The following is a 19650-nucleotide window of genomic DNA, read 5'->3' on the forward strand; positions in this document are numbered from 1 at the left end:
TTTGCAATCATGCTGTGATTCTGACACTAAATGGCACTGTTATTGAGTTACTGCTTTTGAGGACTTAAAAAAGACATTCTGCTTGAATACCAATGCGGGGAATTACGTGTGGGTGTAACCATGGGACCAGGATGTAAGAAACTGTCAGAGTTAACAAACCCTCCTCTTGTAAACAAAGCAGTCAGCCGAGCTCACGCTCATACAGACCATCTGCCATAATAAGACAAATATAACATTAGACATTTCCTTTATTGTGAATGAGCAGAATTAAAATTGTACCTTAGTGACCAACTACCATATATGGTGAAAGCCCCAAGAATCCACAGAGGGCTTGAAAAATGCAGGGATTAAAAAAAATAAAATCTACCATCTAACCATCCATTAGCCAAACCTGCCTATCCTAACAAGGGCTGTGAATAAATACATACAAAAAAATTCAAGTCTGCAGGTAGAGATGCATGATATAAATATCATGATGTTAAAGCTATTCACAGTCAAGAAATAAAACAAATGGAGATTTCATGAAAGATGTAAGACATCCTTTAAGACAATTCTATACAGTAATACTGTATTGTAAGCATACATTATTGCTTGTAAAATATGTCTTTTGCGTGGCTATGAACTATGGAGAAACGTATTTACAGATTTGTGTTTTGTACAGTAAAATTAGTGCAGGTGCATCTAAATAAAACTGAAAAACTATTTTCAAAATGTGAACAATCTAAAGGCAAAAATTTACAAAGCACAAACATCACATGACTATTTTGTTATTTGTTTCACACCATGTTTTCCGTCAAAGTCCGCTTCATTCAGGTATGCTTCCTTTGATGAAATAAAATGTCTCAATAAAGAAACATGGATTGAAGTCCCACAATTTTCATCACAATGATTCGCAATTTCCCTGGTGAATTTAACTTGGGTTGGTTGGTCACACTTGTTCACAACCACTCTCCTCAGTTATCTTATTTTCCTCCTTCTTGAAAAAACGTCCACTCATAAAATCTGAAAGATAAACGCCAGAAAACTGATGAGAAATTATTCTGCAATAAGCAAGGTACAACTTATACAAGGCTTAAAAAAGTGCTTGATAACCAGTGTGCTTGCACTTGAAGCAGCACAGTCCACAATATGGAACAAAGCAAGCCCCCTTACAGACAATGCAGGTTTTCCAGAAAGTTTAGGCTGAACTCCAGAGCTGACTACATTTTGACGGCTCCAGTGTACACTGACAACCCCAAGGTATTAACTACAGTGGTACCTTGACTTGCAAACTTAGTTTGCTCCATGGCCATCTTAACTAATTTTACTCATAAATTGATTTGATTAGGTCACTGTTGGCATCTTCTCCATGCTCTTTGCGAGTGTTTTCGTTGAATGAACAACTAAAAGTAAAAATGCATCGCAAGCTGTGTTTTTATTTTACCACTTCACTTTGGCATCACTGAAGCTCATTCATAAGCAGGGCTTGACATTAACCTTTTAACTTTTACAACAAGAAAAGAGCAATAAAGACATTATTTACTTACATTATTTTATACCATTGGGTGAATCATCCAAAATAAAAAAAATTTCAAAACTGAGATTACGCTTCATGGTTTCAGTACTGGGCAGCACAGTGACGACTGGTTAGCGCGATGGCCTCACAGCACAGAGGTGCAGGGCTCGATTTCGGCTCCGGCCATCTGTGGAGTTTGCATGTACTTCCTGTGCCTGTGTGGGTTCTCTAAATTGTCCCTAGGCGTGAGTACAGGTGCGTATGGTTGATCGCCAATGTATGCCCTGCGATTGGCTGGCAACCAGTTCTGGGTGTATCCTGCCGACTGCCTGAAGATAGCAAGGATAGGCTGCAACACGCCCGCGACCCTTGTGAGGCAAAGCAGAACAGATAATTGATTTCTGTATGTATGTATGTTTGTTTGCTGTTTTCGTTATGCTTGCTGCCCCTAGGTTCCATCCTACAAAAACATGGAATTTCCTTCCATTGCTATAAAGATGACAGATCAATGTACCACTGAGCAAAAAAAAATAAATTATAATCCCTATAGGAAATCAAAATGTAGTTGTCACTTAATTTCTCTGGATTTTAATGAAAAGAAGACAGAAGTTATGGTGTTCGGTCCCAGTGGTCATTCTACTCTCAACCGTCTGGACCTTGGCCCCCTGACATCTTATCTAAAGCCAACAGTCTCAAACTTGGGTTTTAAACAGGACAGTGATTTTAAATTAGATCGGCAAGTCAGTGCTGTTGTTGTTGTTGTTGTTGTTGTTGGGCTGGCGCCTGGGCGGAACCTCCCAAGGTTTGAACCAGCTTCTTTCATCTTAGGCAGCTGGATAAAGTGAAGCCCTTTCTTTCCCAACAGCACTTAGAAACAGTAATCCATGCCTTCGTTACATCTAGGCTAGATTACTGTAATGCACTTTACTTTGGAGTCAGCCAGTCCTCCCTCAAGCGCCTCCAACTGGTCCAAAATACTGCTGCTGTTTGCCTTTTGACTTGGGCTCGGAAGACGGATCATATAACCCCAATCTTAGCCTCTCTTCACTGGCTCCCAGTGCACTTTAGAGTTTACTTTAAGATACTTCTGTTTGTCTTCAAAGCTAGCTTTAAATGGCCTCGACCCAGTGTACCTCTCTGAGCTCCTCCACCCTTACGCACCAGCCCGCTGCCTCAGGTCTGCGGACCACATGCTGCTGGAGGTGCCGAGGACTAAGCGGAGCCTCAGGGGGATCACGCCCTTTCTGTTGCCGGCCGGTCCTTCTCTATGGAAGGCCACTTTTAAAACCCGTTTGAAGACATTTTTATTCTTTAGCTTTCAACTCAACATGAGATTGTCACTGTTCTGCTGATCTTCTAGTATCTATTGTGTATATGTTGCTGTGTTTCAATTTGTGTTCTAATTACCTGCTAATTTATATTACACCATTTGGAAAGTGCCTTGTTGCAACTCCAGCTGTTGTGAAATGCGTTACATAAATAAAGATGTATTGTATTGTATCGTTTGTATTGTTAATGAAGTATTTTTTGGTCAGGTGCCTTGTTAGCCTTTTTTTTTTTTAAATGTTCGCTTTCTGAGACACCTCAAATATCAAGTCCCGCTCATACAAATTAAACTCTGGCTCACAAAGCAAAAACGCAAAGCAAACAAAAAAACAACATTAATAAAAACAAATGAGGGCTCTTGACTTGAAAAACTCAAATAAAAGCTTGCGTGGGCTTGCTTGCGGCTTCCTACCTGCAAAGTGAGGGGCAGAGGAACTGACAACATTTTCTGCTGGAGTCATGAAGGTGTTTAGAAGAGCTGCAGAATACGCTCTCTGCCTTTTGCTGAAGGATGATGAATGATTTTGTAGATGGTAATATTTAGGAATGGAAAAAGTGGTCGGAACATAAGCCAATACAGGAGATGGCGGCACGTGGACCACGAGAAGCCAGTCGTGGCCTTTGGGGATAAGAAGTGGGCCCGCCACACATCCGGGGGAGGACTGAGAGAGAAAGCAAGGCACACGTATGGAGGTGGGGTTAGGTGCACAGTGCGTCAATACCTGCTGGGCTGAGGACCAGGGCCTGGAGGATGTCTGACAGTGAGATGATTCCTCTCACCACATCTTTGACATCAACCAACACTAAACGATGTACCTAGCAAAGCCGCAACACAAGTCAATGCGACATTACTACTTGAGAGTGAACAACTTTGTCACTATTGTATACCTCAGTTAGCTACATGGCGAGTTGGGCATTTTGTCTTATCTTGACTGTGCAGTGTATGTCTTGAAGCAATCAAAGCTTAATATGACCGCTACCTGATAGCAACCAACACAACGATGTTGGAGTTGTTGATGTTGTCGAAGTGATCATGAGAAAACAAAAACATTAATCCTAGAGCATCATCAATTATATATATTTTTTTACTATTATTATTACTATTCTAGGCGGCACAGTCCACAAGTGGTTAGCATCTCTGCCTCACAGTTCTGAGTTTAAGGGTTTGAATCTGCGCTTTAGTTTGCATGTTCTCCCCATGCTTGCATTGGTTTTCTCTAGTTACGACGGCTACATTCCACATTCCAAAATGGACGAGGCGTGTCAGATGAAAACTGTCATACCTCATATGTTAATTTTAAATTAAGACTCAAAATTGTCCTTAGATGAATGTGCTTTGTATGTGTCCCGTGTTTGGCTGGTGACCAGTCCAGGATTTAGCCCGCCTCACGCCCAAAGTCATTAGGGATAAGTAGTACAGAAAATAGATCGATGACTTCTTAAAAACAATGGATGCATAACGGATGTTGCAACTGAACACCAACCAACAGATCACAATAATTAGTTCATACTCAAGTAGTAGGCTGCATAAATGCAAAGTCACAGTGTCGTCGCAAGAAAGCAAGAAAACAATAACTCTTACCTCGGCCTTAGCAATGCGGTCAATGATGGTCTCTAAGGTTTCATGAGGGTAACATTTAAGCACTCCTTCCATGCAGCACGTTCTGGAGGCAACAGCCTCTGTCATGGTCATGTCCAAGTTGTTGTAGTTCTTCTGGGCTGCAAGATTCTTTCATACAGACCAAAGCAAGATTAGAATTGGAGGGTTAAGCGATTTGAAATTTTTCATCTATGTCTGTATGTGACAAAATGCACAATTGTTAGTTTTGAGGCCCCAAATCCAAGTAATCTATATGAAGTTGCAGTAAAACTTAGGAAATTCATGCATGACGTGATGAACTTGTGAAACTTACAATGACATCAAATCTGGAGTATAGCGCCACCACTTTACCTGCGAATGGAATGGGAAAAAGACCTGAACACTAGCTATCTTTTGAACTTTTTAAAGATAAAGATAAAGATGTCCTTTGATAGTCCCACAATGGGGAAATTTATCGGAATTACCCTAAAACAAAGTAGCTGCTCAACCTAGTAGAGAAGTTGACCTGCACTTAAAAATATTTGTAATTTCTCATGATAAAAGCAAATTATATGTTTGCAGAATATGAGCAAATCTGAGCAAATTAGCCAAACCAAATTGTAACATTAACAGCAGAAGTTCACGTTGTCAAGAAACATAACATTGATGTTTGAAGAAAACCCAACTGGATCTACAGTGAATGAAATTGTTTTGATTGTGTTGCCGCTATTGTGTCGCGGTTAATTGCCAGACTTATGTTACGGCTCTGGCTCTTGTGGATTGGTGAGCTACCTTGCTCATTGACCACAGGCAGAGCGGACACTCGTCGCTCCACAAAGATGCTCAGAGCGTCGTAGACCGACGCCGATTCCTGCACTGTTGCGATCTGCTTAAAGGTACCAATGGCCAGCTGACTGATCTGTTTCTGAAGGAACCACGGCTTCTGAATCATAGAACCCTGGTGAAGGAGACATACCGTATTAAATAAAAACAGCCAAACACAATAAAGGTGTTACACAGTGGGATTAAACTCATCTTCAAATAGCAAAAATCTGTAAGTAATTAGCACCCACAAAAATTACAGATGTGAGGCTATCATTTGATATCGTAAGCGTTGAGGTTTTTGCAAACACATCATTCCAGCCAATTGATATTGTAACAGTGTTGCAAACCTGACCCCTGGCAAAACGGTTTTCTGTCCCTTATATCTCACACTGCAGTTCAACACCAGTTTCAGATTTAAGTGGAATATTATGACGTTCAACAAGCTGACGTCAGGACGGATAAAACTATGACTCTCTGAAATATCATTTGAATCAAGCTTTTGTCTAAATGCTGAGTTCCAGTGCAACTCACTGGATAAACTTTCCCTCTCCAGGATTTGATTATTTTCATTCTTGGAGGTAGAAGCAAGCCCTCCACGGTGTGGTTTGTGAAGAACAGATCCTGTTTCGAAAAACTTGAAATACTAACGTATAAATCTAACTACACCACACGTTGGAGCAATGTGATCTTCCACTGAACTGCCATTGGGACATAAAAACTTGGCTCTGTGAACTGTTTTTCAATCCTGCTCCAATGTGACTTGGTGATCCATAGGAAAGGGAAAGTGAGAGGCCTAAATGCTCATCTGTCCAAATGATTCCAGACACAATTTTAATAATAATTTAAAAAATAAGAAGTCTATAGTAACTTTTAGGACATCCTATATTATATATTTTTACTGTGTATTAGGCCAGAGCACAAAAACACAAAATATTCGGGTCCAGTGGTGGTCCAAATCTGTGAATAGCAAATCACGAACATGTGGGTGACCATTAAAATTGTGATGCTTACAAATATGTGGAGGAATTTGAGGATTCGTTTGTGTGTCAAGATATGCAGGACATTCCCTGATGTCGGGTCGATGACAGGAAGTCTGTGAATCTTGTTCTTTAACAGTGAGTAGATAGCATCAAACAGACTAGAGGGAGGATAATACAGTCTTTTAAACAGATGTCCAACAACTTGACAATTTAAAAAAAAGGGGGGTATTGACCTGGCCTCGGGGGTGATGCTGATGAGCTTGTTGGTGGAGTACTGCAAATAGATATCTGCCGAGAGGGGAAGTAGGTTCAGCACATAAGAGAACTTGAGATTCGATGACAAGTACACTTTCGGTGCGCTATTTTTACACTCCTGTGTCATGTATACGTGCCTCGCCATGTCTCTATCTTGTGCTCCTCCAACTCGTAGATCTGAACCTGTAGTCAACACAAGCATCCATCAACTGGCTTGTTCAGTGGCTCCAAAATGGCCAAAAGGCAGGTCAAGATGTAAACATTGAGCATTTATTTGATGCAAAAAGGAAACATCAATTGGCTCACCAGAGGAGATTTGTAATAACGATGGAGAATGTTGATGAAGTCTGTGATGGTCAGCATTCCTGCATGCAAACATAATCTGAAAACACCTAAACACCTAGATTCCTAGTTAGACCCATAGCAACGCCCTAACAACGAAAATGCTTTTGTTCGGCAATCCTGGCGATGCATCGTTCGCATTCTGGGAAGCATCTTTTTGAGTGTACAAAACAAAAAAAAGGGCATGCAAATGGACCAGTTTTGTTCCTGCAAAGAGAGGGAATTTCAAGGCAGTGTTGACGAGTGTTCTTTGCCACAAGCACTTTGCCACATCTATGTTTACTCAACCGTTTTGCTTATGATAAAGGGTTCGCATAAAGGTAGGTGTGATTGCAATCTTTTTTGAAAAATGTGTGGTGTGTAGCGTGTCGCATCTGTCACTTATGTCAGAAAACTGATCAGTTGTCATCAAAATTTATGCGGACATCTCTACCTATGCCCACATTAACCTCTGAGAATATCCCGATTTACCTGTCCACACGCCTTCACAAGATTTTCTTATGCTGGGTCCAAAGGTTCCATTCTTCCCAGGAGGACTGGAGTTATGCACATTACACACTACTCCTTGGCAGGCCACGGTCATAAGCATGTTGCGGGGTATAAAGCACCAGTTCGAAGGTTGTGACTTCGGTCGTTTAGCATTGTATGTGGCCTGAACAATTGTTTGCCACGGGCTAGCTCGCTGCCACTCGGGCTGAGTGCTACCCGGGCTGGCTGCCGACAATGTCTGAAAAAGGTTCAAAGGGAAAAATTCACATCTGTACAGTAGTAAAAATTTGATATCTGGCTGCCTAATATAGCTGGCTGCTATGTTCAATGAACGCATCAGTAGCGAACCGTAACGTGTTAACTTTGGACTAGACTACACAATGATATACCCACACAGCTATGGATAGCGTTAATCCTGACAGAATGACGCCATATTGTTTCCAGCTAATACTATGAATACTGTAATTCAACCAAGTCATATTCTACTTTTGGTGTGAAAGATGCGACATTTGGAACAAAATACATTTTGAGAACAAGTGCATCGGGAAGTGCAGCAAAAATTGTGCTTGTTTGGAAGTGCCACATGGAAGGTAATGCTGGAAGTAATACAGCATGTCCTCAAATCTTTTACCTAACACTGTGCTGCTTTGGTTATTGCCTTTCTTTTTTTTTTTTCTACCATATTTTCAGGACCAAAAGACATGCTGTATGAAAGGGTGCAGTGTGAGTTGTGGTTTCTGTATTTAACACATACACTTGCCGCATTGCACGATGAGGTGCATGCTCGCTCACGCATACTAGCCCTCATTTGGAGAAAAGGTAGCTTTGTAAATGACAGTAACACTGATGCTATGAAGCTCACGTGAGAATTAAGCTAACCAGCAAAGTCAGGGGAGGGATGTCACTTGTCGCCACACTCCTTAGAGTCACGGTTTTAAATCAAAACCAAAACTATCACTGAACAACATACAAGCAAACAATCAAACAAAGAAATACAATTAACACAAAACATGCATCTCTCATGCCATTCATATCCCAAAAAGAAATAAAAATAACACAAAAAGTTGCAATGCATTCTGGGAGCCTATCAGCCTCAGCCAATCAGATGGAGCGATGTGAGTGGTGTGCTTTAAGCAGTGTTTTTTTTTGTTGCAGTCTGTTGTCTAAACCTGTGATGTTTCTTGCTTGCAATAATATAATAAGACAGTCTATACAACATCGTGGACAGCTGCCCTTTTGTCCAGCTTTCTCACACAAATACATACTGGTCTGTTCTAACTACTTAATGTCTCAAACCATCCCCAAAAGAGGTATAGACAATTTATTTGTCACAGTTAATTCTGCATACAGTGATCTCAGCCTTTGACCAGCAGGGTGTGCTAACATGCACTCTGAAAATCCCTGAGAGTGAAGAGGCCTGTTGCTTGACACAATAGCACGTGTACAGGTCTGTGGCTCTCAGTCTACACACATGGCGCGTCGCATTACAGGGCGCCTTGTCTGTTTAGTGGAATATTTGGGACTTTAAAGTGCGTCTTATGGTTGCGGAAATACGGTAATTTACAATGCTTCTCCGCTTGCATTTTGGAGATAATGACTTGGAAGCCAAAACCTGCTGCGATTGTGAAGGGTTGAGACTGAGAAGAAGGACAGATCGTCCCTCGCGCAGGTCAGCCAACCGTTAAAAATACTCGGCAAGGCATTAGTTTTTAAAGTTAACTGTGTGACGTTCCCTCTCACACTGTAAATGACTAATCTTTACAGAAATGTTCACTGCACACTCGCGGGAGCCTGCCTATCCTTGTGCACACGTGGGCTCGACAAAACTCTCGCAAGTAAAGTTTTTGTCAAAATTGTGGAATAACATGCCACATGTGCATCTTGTTTGTGGTTTCTGGTCGGCCGCTTAAAAATTTTTGCTAAACGAAATCAATGTCTCATTGGACCCAATATGGACATACCAGTGTGTTGCCACAAAATTTAAATATATCAATATAAGGGTGTATTTTTCAGCTTTTTCCCAAGCTTAACTAATTAATAGCAATCAAGCTATACATGGTGCCCTGCGATTGGCTGGCAACCAATCTGGAGTGTCCCCCGCCTACTGCCCAAAGATAGCTGGGATAGGCTCCAGCGCCCCCCGCGACCTTCGTGAGGAGAAGCGGTATAGATAATGGATGGATGGAAGCTACACATGTAGAATTAATGAAGCCTTCCTTTAAGATGGCCAAATGTCCAAAAACTATGATAAAATGCCACCAAAGTCATATGAACAACACAACTTATGCCCACTTCAACTTGAAAACAAACACGTCTTGGCCAATGGTATGGATTTTGTTTATTTTTTCATGGTGCCGTAAGCACTTTACTACGGAGACCCCCAGGGGACATTGGGGAAATATTTAAGATTGCGTTATAATGCAAAACTTTGCAATATATTGCAATAGTTAATGCAAAAAAAAAAAAAACGCAATGCTATTGCGTTAAAATGCAATAAGTTTTCCTTTTTTTATTGCGTTATATTGCAATGAAAAATAATTATTGCAATATAACGCAATGTTATTTTACAAGGGAAAAGACGTACACTTCCGGGTCCTAGACTTGTAAAGAGGCGATGTCGGGTGCATGGATGCGGTGTTTTAACACGTAAAGTAAGCATTTGACTCCGCCGCAATTGGGGGGAAATTACCTGCTTTTGCATTTGTTTGGCCAAAGAAGTTTTGCAATCAATGAAGCGACTAATGAATTTCAGTGATCGAACGCAATAAAAAGGGGGGAGAGGATTAGTGAAGTGGGCTATCATTTTTCCAGATTGATCAAATTTAAGTGGGAAGATACATACAGGTGGTCTCCTGGTAGAGAACACATAATTGTATTTCAATTGAGAGTTTGATTTTTCTTTGTAACCATCGACAGCCACGTCAAGAGTAGCAAAAGAGAAACAAAATAAAGTCACTTGCGTTCTGCGTCGGACTCGAGATGCATTCAAAGACCACTTACACAGTAGGACATCCATATACGTCTTCAAAGCATCAAACAACTACACAACTCAAAACAATATGTATATGATGGCAGGCAGTAACCTCACTGGTGATCAAACTGGTGAAGCCCAACAATCAAAGGACTAACTGTGTATTACTGAGATCATTTTGAGGAACTGCAGCAAGTATGAGCAGGATCCTTCTTTCTTAGGCAAAGTTACCAGGGGATACTGATTCTGTCAGGTGCCTCCAATCACAAAATTATTACCCCCAACCATCAAGTGACTTATTCTGTGTATTTCTAGGATCATTTTGAGTAAGTGAAGCAAATTTGAGCAGGATCCCTTTTTTCTAAGCTAAGTTACTAGGGGTAAGCAACCCGGAAGTGGAATCTCTCGTTCCATCACAAAATAATTTGCGTTATTTTGCAATTAAAAAAAAATAAATTATTGCAATATAACGCAAAGCTATTGCGTTATATTGTAATAGTATTGCGTTATAACGCAATTAGTATTGCAATATAACGCAATAGTATTACGTTTTTTTTTGCATTAACTATTGCAATATATTGCAAAGTATTGCATTATAACGCAATCTTAAATATTTCCCCAATGTCCCCTGGGGGGCTCCGTACTTTACAAAGCCTTCACCCATTCATACACCAATGGGATAGGATATTTCAACATGGTCACAGGGTTTGAGGATGGAACCCCCCAACCTTCGGGTTGGGAGACAACCAGAATAATCCACTCAGCCATGCTGCCCCAATGATATAGAAAAACAGTTTTCATCTGATTGGTAGTTGCGAATATGTTGACGTCTTTCCCAGAGATGGGCACCTCGCAATATTTTGCTGATCCGTCCGCTGTCCGCAACGTGGGCAGTTCCGTCATTGGCATCGCCCCCGTATGTCCTTGGCCTTTTAAAGTGCTTCGGTACTTACTTTTCACGTTTTTGTTTTTTTTACTTTTGAAAGCGGTACTAATGAGCTTGAGCAAGAAAATGGCTTTTTCAGGGGAACCATAAAATTTTGCTATTTGGAGGAATTGTTTTGAGAAATGTTTTGCAAATTTAAATTCCATAACTGACAAAATGTGCCAAAGAGACTCAGAAAAAAAAATGTATGAAGTGTGATGAATAAGCAAAAAATTCTGAAATCAGGAAGAGAGGCAAATACTTTTACACTTTCACCATTTTTAAAACACACACCCACACACGCACAACAATAACAAAAACAAACAACAACTAAATACACAGCCTGTTGTCTGTGGTTTGGTACTGTACACTTGCTGGCAGTGGCTAGCAAGTGTACCTAAGTGGCGAGTGAGTGAGCGCGTGTGTGTGTGCGTGTGTGCGTGGGGGGGGGGGGGTGGGGTGCGTGCGCGTGTGTGTGTTAAGCTGAGCAAGGGACTGAACTTGCAAGTCAGCAGCGAATGAAACACATGTAAGTGGGTCAGTCACAAAGGTAAAAAAAAAAAAAATAATTTAAAAAGTGCGACTCACCTACAAAACATTTGATCTTATTGTCCCACAGAGGTGCTGCTCGTACACCGTTAGCCACCAGAGCAAAGAAAGCCTTCTTGACCTTCACAAAAACACACAAAATACAAATCTAGTCATTATTTTTTTTCAATGAATGAGGGTATATATGCATTCAATATGTTTACTCTTGAACTACCTGCAGTGCGGTGTCAAAGATGACTAGCTTAGAGCTGGTGGGAACGGCATCGTAGCAGCTGTGGTTCTTCATGAAATTCATGTAAATTAAGGCATCTCGCTCCGGACCTGCAGGGGGCGCCACAGCATCCATCCATGTTGGTGTACAACTGCCTGTCATAACACACATGCTCTATAAATCAGGAGTGTCCAAGTCTGTTCCTCGGCAACGCCTGTCCAGCTCGTTTTATACGTCTCCCTCCTCCAACACACCTCATTCAAATGATCAGATTATCAGCAAACTCTTCAGAAGCCTGACAACAATCCTGATCATTGGAATCAGGTGTTCTGGAGGATGGAGACATCTAAAAAAACAGGATGGATAGGGCCTCTCAAGGACTAGACTTGGACACCCCTGCTGTAAACCATTTCATAAATAAAAATATAGGCACCTAGATGCCTGGAGGTAGCAGAAAGGTTTTACTTCCGCTAATCTGTACTGAAAAATTGGAAAAAACTTGTGTTTTGGGTTGCAAAGCCAGAAATACCACAAAATATTATTATTATTATTATTATTATTTTATTTTTTTCAAAAAAGCCAAATTAATCCACCGGAACCTGTGTTGTGAGGAGGATAAACCAAGTGGAAGTTGTAAACAGTTGCACAAGGAAGAAGTCACTTTAAGGTTTATGGAAGGTATTTTCACACAGTTATGTGCAAAATAATAGGATAGGTTGTCTGTAATTCCACAAAACTGGATAGCAAGCCTGGTAGCAGACGACAACGTGCTATCTACAGCATTTGCCATCGAAAGAACCCATCTGTCCTATTAAGCGGGGTAACAGAAACGTCCTTTAATTAGTCTCAAGTGATCCTGTGAAGAATATCGGATTTGCAAATCTCTCTTTTTTTTTTACATCAACATACCTATTTTTCAACTGACAATTCACACATTTAAACTACGGCGATAAACAAATCAGAATCAGAATCAGAATCAGAAATCCCTTTATTGTCATTGTACTCAAGTGTGGAACGAGATTAGAGAGCTCCCCTCTCCAGTGCAATACAACAATAATTCATTGGCCAACTGATGAAGAAGGGGCGGTTTTCCACTAGGAAGTAGAGGACATGACCCATGGCTAATTATTACTTGGACATTCGTGTAGTCAACATCTTTATTACCATTGTTTGCCATTAAGACATGAGCCCTCTCGTCCTCGTCCATTTCCATCTCAAATAACGGCACCTGGAAGAGAAGCACGTTTGACAAAATTTTAGGTACGCCTGCACAATCTAATGACACAAAATGAAAAAGCTGTGTTATATATACCTTATTAAAAGCAACATTAGAGTAGTAAACAGAATAGAACAGATAATAACAAGATGCAGTACGTCACTGAAAAACTACACAGTTATCAATAGTTAAATGCATAAATCGTACTGAATTTTTTGTGATACATTTTGTTACAGCTGAAGTACGAGACACCTGCTACGGATTGTACAGGTGACGAATGATGCACCCAGAACGTAAAAAGACAAACAATGTCACAAAAAAAGACCACTAAAAATCCTAACAGTGAATTTTGTGTTGTTACCATTCATCTAGTGTGTAGTCCTGGAGATGAGCACACCATACAAAAGCCAAAATCTCCACCGACAATTGCAAGTTTCCTCGTATGTAAAATGGATTCTCATATTAAGCCCAATTATCGATATATGCACACGCTGCTTTCGAGGACCTCTGCTTCTAAACTCTTAAAGGATTTAGACAGCCCGTTTTTCACTAACAAGCTCAGTTAATATATTTTTCAATCAGGTAACTGAAATTAGTAATCATTTTCTTTTTTATCCAGTCATTTTGGCGAAATTAGGAAACAAGTTATGACTTGGAAAAACACCAACTTTTAATGAGGAATATGCCCACACCACCCTCCACTCGCCCCATGTTCCGGTTACAAACTCTCTATTGGAGATCATTGTACCGTATTTTCCGAACTATAAGCCGCTACCTTTTTCCTAGATTTTGAACCCTGCGGCTTTTACAACAGTGCGGCTTTTCTGTGGATTTTTCTTTCACCGGTCGGAGTGCTCCATAGTTCGTTAAACACGGTAAATAAATACATTTTTTCTCTCTCTTGGGTCTGTTCTGTTTTAATTAGTTTTAATTAGTCGTTGCTGTGGTAAAAGGCAGACTTTTAAGAGTCTGTGTATGTACCTTTATGTGCATTTACAGTACAAAATCGTTCTGTACATACAGTAAACAACTAAATTATTTCAACATAGAAAACTGCGGCTTATAGCATCGCACGGCTTGTATATCTTTTTTTTTTCCTTCCCCAATAAAGAGTTGCTGCTGTTTATATACAGGTGCGCCATATCAAAAAGTATTAACCTCTTGGTGGCCAATATATATGAGAATGAGGAAATGCGGAAGTTACATATATAAGGATGGGAGGACACGCACACTAGCTCGCTGCTTTTTTGTTGATCACAGTTACACCGTGCGGGACAGAAAGCACCAGTCAGGATATTTACAGAGGCTGAAGTCGGGGAGATGGGTGGAGGGGGCGGGGAGGTGTGTGCCCGCCACTGGCCGCCGTCTGCCTACTTAGAGTTGACGCATTTTTAGGGTAGCTAAATGTCTGAAATATAACTAGTAGAGTCCGTGTGCTTATTCATGCTCTTGTTTACTTGAGCCTGTGTAAGCGGAGAATTGATCCACACGGTAGTTTTGATTTCATGGAGGTGATCACATGAGCTCACATTTTATGTCCATAAATGTAAATTACTGTGCAGAACGCTTTTATGCTTCACAGTTGGAAGTGGACAAGCAAGAGTATGGAATAGAATAGAATTCAACTTTATTGTCATTGCACACAACAGAGTCAAGAGCAAAGAAATGTAGTTTGCATCTATCTATAAGTGCTTAACAATAGAATGTAGATATATTACAGATGTACAGTTGAGCAAAAATTTACAGTCGTGCAATGAGATAGACATGTTTTAGTGATACTAGAAATAAAGTGCAGTTAGTGATGGCCTATGTGTTCCTGTTGTGTATGTGGAGATATAGTCGGTTGGTTTCGTTATAGAAATAGAGTAGTAATGTCCATTTGCATTTTCTTCGTCGTTTTAGAAAACAGAACTGACAATTCAAGCAATATTACCTCGCTTGCCTTGGGGGGAGCATTTTAGTACTGATGTCATTTTTATATGCAAAACTATTATATAAGTCCCAATGTTAAGGTCATCCAAGTGTCCCTTTCAGGATCATCTGTATAGTTTCAAATATCTGCCACCATGAACTTCAATTAATAAGTAAAAACCCTGCACAATGGGCGTGAGTTTTCCAGAGTCATATTCCCATCTCATTTCAACCAAGTGATTAAAAGCCATGCCTTGTTTAATGTCGACGTGTCTCTGGCACTGTCTCAAATGTTGACTGACTTCTTCCCATAACTGTGTTGTATATTACCAGGGCTTGACGCAAACCGGACGAAATAGCACACCTGGCAGAAGGTCGGATCTATCGATGTGAGAAAATTTTCTGAGATGACAACATGTCTGCTACGTAAGCACAACCAAGTAATAGAGATACATTAACACAGGACAAGGAGGAGGGGCACAATCCATCGTGGAAGACAACCAAAGCAGTTTAGGACAGGTAAAGGCTTTGCCCCCCACTTTTAAAAATTCAGAGAATCACAAATGTAAACAATGGAGCCAACAGTCAATTATCAATTATAACAGTCTATTCTTAGTTGTAGTCAGCACTTGAGCGGCAGCATTTTGGACCTGAAGAGAGGACCATTCACCTCCAAGCCTTAGTGCCCATGTCCAGTTATTGACTTATTCGTCTGTCAGCTCTAGCTCAAGTGAATTTTGCTTCAATCAAGAGTTTTTTTTTGCTTCAACAAGTATGAACAACATGTTGGTTTAAGGAAGTGATCCCTAAAATGGGTGGCATGTCGGAATGACATAAGTTGCTGACGCTTTGGGCCATTCCGAATGGAATCAATTTATTGTTCAGCTGTTTAATTTAGTGTAGTAGTAGTGTAGTCTTAGTCCCATCTTGCTACGCTATGGAAGTTGAGAAAAAAGGTGGTGCACAAAAGGCTTGTTTGTGTGCAGCACAAGCCAAATCGTTTTATTTGGTCATGATTGGTTAAGCCCCAAGGATGACAGAATCCACTAAAAGCCTCTGGATCCACAGGAATTAATAGGCTAACCCAGACACAGAAAACTGCTAAAAGCTTTGGTGTTTCATAGTTGTTAGGCAGCCTTGCCAAGACCCCTACCTGGCTCCTACAACAAGACATTACTTGCCAGGTTAGCATGTAAGGAAAAAAAGTTTGACAACCACTGTTCATCTCTATACAAATAGCGAAAACCGACTAACTGATGACAGGAGTCTTACCTCGGCGAGAGGCTCCATAATTGGGGAAGTGGTAGCACAGACTCCCTTGGCATCAGAACCCAAAGTGTTGATCCACTGGCCGACATCTGGAGGGTTCTGTGCCCATGTTGACGAAGAGGACGATATGTTGTGAATAAGTGGAGCAGTACAGCACGATTCAACCAGCTGGGCCTGAAAGTCTGGGAAAAGTTGAGGTCTAAATCTGGACCGAGTGGTGAGAGGCCAGTGGCATTCACAGCAAGAGAGCCAGAGAGGGGAGGCGAGGAGAGGTGGGTGAAAACATGCAACAGCCCAGAGTCAGGAAGGGAGGGAGGTCCGGGGTAGCTAAAAACAGTCAGGGTATACACATTAGGACTACTTACAAAATCGGATTTGATCCAGGACAGCGGCTGTCATGTTTGTCTTTGAAGGGATTATGTTGCAGTGACACCCTTCACTGTAACACTTTTCTTTCAGCAGCTTGCAAATGCAAATGGTGAAAAATCCCCAAATCTTCTATCAGTACAAGCACAGAAACATGAGACATCTTTTCGACATCAAATATAAAATTGGAAGATAGAATTCAAGGCAGCACCTTTAGCGTTTGTTGCGCAATTAGGGTTAAGTCGCTGGTCCGTTCCACAAACAGCAACCCTGAACATATGATTCATAGGTATAAATCTTGATTTAATCTGTGGTTTTAGTACATCAAATGTTTGAAGCACCAATAATTCAACAAGAAGTAGAAATACACACAGAAAACAACAATGGGAACAATTTGCATCACTGCTTTTTTTCCCCTAATTGATTTAGAAGTGTAAACTGTCCACAAATCAACAAACAGTCTGGCTCTGTCATTTTGGTAAATGATAAATGGGCTGTAGAGCACTGTTCTACCTTCGGTCCTCAAAGCGCTTGACACTATTGCCTCATCTACTGACTGATGACATACCATCAGGAGCAACGTGGTCACAATGGCCAGGGATCGAACCCACAACCGACAGTCGCCCTGGTAACCTACAACGATATCTAAACACTGCCAAAACGAATTGGTTTAATGCCGTTTGCAACAATTTACAAATCGAGATGTAAACAATGTGAATCTCGTGGAGAAATCTAACCAAGAAAATCCAAGAAACAGTAGTGATGAAAATTTTATGAAAAAATGTACTTGCCTGTCATTTTTAGACAGGTAAGTTACGCCCTCATAGAACATCAGCTGATAAAGACAAGTCACAAGACACCATCATGTGACACTCTGAAAAGGCGAAAGACTCGCCGAAACATGTCAGGTAAAAAATTAACCTAAAACAAAATTGTCTGCTCTAAATGAATCAGTCAAAATATGAAAAGCGCACCATGTTTCTTCAATCATTAATATTGCTATGTGAAAGAGGGAAAGCTATTTAACACTTCGGATTCATCAATAATTTCTCAAACTAACACCCACACAAGTGGACTGACAAAAAGTATCGATTTGTGTAAAAAATAAAATAAAATAAATAAAAATGTGACATCGGAGGTTCTGGCCCGACACCATCAATACAATGATTTTAGAATAATTTTCCTATATACAGCTGACTATAAGTCAAACTCAAGATATTTAATGTTAAACTGATGAGTATTAACAGTTTTGTTTTCACTAATCTCTTAATTTTGAATTTGATGCCAGAGATAAATTTCTTTATCAGGCTTGAGTCAAACGTATCAGCTCCAATCCATAGTAAGGGTGAACAGACTGCAGTCAGCAAGGCAGAAAGGAGTAAAGAAGTGTCAGAAAAATACTCCTCAAGGTACAGTAGCAAGAAATTTAGGGGTTTCATCATCAGTGGAGCATAATAGCACCAAAAGATTCAGAGAATCTGGAGAAATCTTTGCATGCGACAAGGTTGAAAACAATTGAATGACTGTCCTTTGATCCCTCCATAGGCACCACATTAAAAATCAGCATCGTTGAGTCAAGGAAATTTCTTTGTGGGCTATGAAACACTTTAGGAAACCACTATCAGTTAACAGTTTGATTTTACATCTACAAATAAAAGTTAAAACTCAATCCTACTTAATGAAAGCCATATTTCAACAACCAGAAACGCTGCAGGCTACTCTGGGCCCAAGCTGTTAACTGTCCAGCCCTCATTTAAAATTATTTTGGGAAATCATTGCTGTTGGAGGGCAGCACGATGGATGACTGGTTAGCACGTTTGCCTCACAGTTTAGAGGTGCAGGGTTCGATCCCAGGCTCCGGCCTTCCTGTACGGAGTTTGTACGTTCTCCTCATACCTGCGTGGGTACTGCGGTTTCCCCTCACAAAACAAAAAAGTGAATAGTAGGTTGACTGAATACTCGAAATAGGCCATAAGTGTGAGTGTGTGCGCGGTTGGTTGTTTGTCTTTGCGGGGCCTGCAATTGGCTGCATTTCAGGGTGTACCCCGCCTACTGCCCGAAGACAGCTGGGATAGGCTCCAGCACACCTACTACCTTAGCGACGAGAAGCGAATAATGGATGGATGGACTGATTTCGGATCCCTCAGGCAAATGATCTGTGAGGTTATGGGGCTGCGTATGTGCCACTTACAAATCTGTGTAGGCACCATTCATGCTGAAAAGTACATACAATTTTTGGAGAAACATGTGCCATCCTCTTTTTCAGGGACGTCACTGCTTATTTCAGTAAGGCAACACCAAGCGACTATTCTGAATGTGTTAAAAAGAGTGTGAGTATTAGACTGGCCTGCCAGTCCAAACCCGTCTCCCATGAAAACGTGTGGTGCTTTATGAAGCGCAAAATAGTTACCCTTGACTCAAATTAGAAAGTGTAAGAATTCCACCTACAACACTTCAACAATTAGTTTCCTCAGTTCCCAAACACTTATTCAATATTGTTAAAAGGAAATGTAATGTAACACATCGCCACAGCCGAGCAATTGACCCTTATTTGCTGGTCAGTCCCCTGCTAACGGTACGGTTCCAGCCTCGACGGAATGCTGCGGATGCTGACGGAAGATACTTATTTAAACATTAGCTTGCTTATTTAGTCTTCAAATCCACTTACCTTAATATGGTATTATGGTCTTATTTGTCTCGTTCTTTTTCGTCTCATTCTTCTTCTCTATGAATGCACTTTTGGTGTTATAGGGATTGTGGTATTGCCCACCCGCTTGTAATGGTATGCCTCAGTAGCAGGAGGGAGGCGCAGGTTACGTGATGTCAGAATAAGGAAATACAGGCACGCCCCCACCTCAACACCAAAAATGAGCATCCGGCTGGTAGCAGTATGAATATGGAATTTTTCTTCTATATCGTGTGGAATCCAAGATCAAAAGTA

At 40.8% G+C, this 19650-nt stretch overlaps 1 protein-coding gene across 8 annotated transcripts; it reads right to left on the reverse strand.

Annotated features, from left to right (window-relative positions):
- Window positions 1-236: 236 nt before the first annotated feature.
- prkag3b (protein kinase, AMP-activated, gamma 3b non-catalytic subunit) lies at window positions 237-16682 on the reverse strand. 8 transcript variants are annotated; one of them, XM_088314275.1, is made up of 14 exons: window positions 16347-16675; window positions 13112-13175; window positions 11951-12102; window positions 11776-11857; window positions 6767-6825; window positions 6598-6643; window positions 6439-6493; window positions 6237-6363; window positions 5193-5358; window positions 4735-4772; window positions 4404-4550; window positions 3544-3637; window positions 1527-1863; window positions 237-1002 (listed from the first exon to the last, which is right to left on the reverse strand). In XM_088314275.1, the coding sequence occupies exons 1-13, from the start codon at window positions 16362-16364 to the stop codon at window positions 1724-1726; spliced, it is 1188 nt and encodes a 395-aa protein (XP_088170401.1). In that variant the 5' UTR covers window positions 16365-16675; the 3' UTR covers window positions 237-1002; window positions 1527-1723. The 8 variants fall into 8 exon arrangements, with proteins under 8 accessions (XP_088170401.1, XP_088170402.1, XP_088170409.1 ...); XM_088314276.1 differs by lacking the exon at window positions 1527-1863 and adding an exon at window positions 3234-3483; XM_088314283.1 differs by having other exon boundaries at window positions 237-1863; window positions 11951-12057; window positions 16347-16682.
- Between the last annotated feature and the right edge of the window lie 2968 nt (window positions 16683-19650).

The sequence above is a fragment of the Idiotropiscis lumnitzeri genome, chromosome 14, assembly GCF_059441095.1.
Source record: "Idiotropiscis lumnitzeri isolate Australia: NSW breed Sydney's pygmy pipehorse chromosome 14, RoL_Ilum_1.0, whole genome shotgun sequence".
In the NCBI taxonomy this organism is placed as follows: domain Eukaryota; kingdom Metazoa; phylum Chordata; class Actinopteri; order Syngnathiformes; family Syngnathidae; genus Idiotropiscis; species Idiotropiscis lumnitzeri.

Coding starts and splice junctions, on each gene's coding strand:
- prkag3b (XM_088314280.1), bottom strand. CDS start 7,628: ATGCGTTCATTGAACATAGCAGCCAGCTATATTAGGCAGCCAGATATC. Junction 6,826..7,273: donor TTGTGAAGGCGTGTGGACAG/GTAAATCGGGAT, acceptor GTTTGCATGCAG/GAATGCTGACCATCACAGAC. Junction 6,494..6,597: donor CAAGATAGAGACATGGCGAG/GCACGTATACAT, acceptor CCCTCTCGGCAG/ATATCTATTTGCAGTACTCC.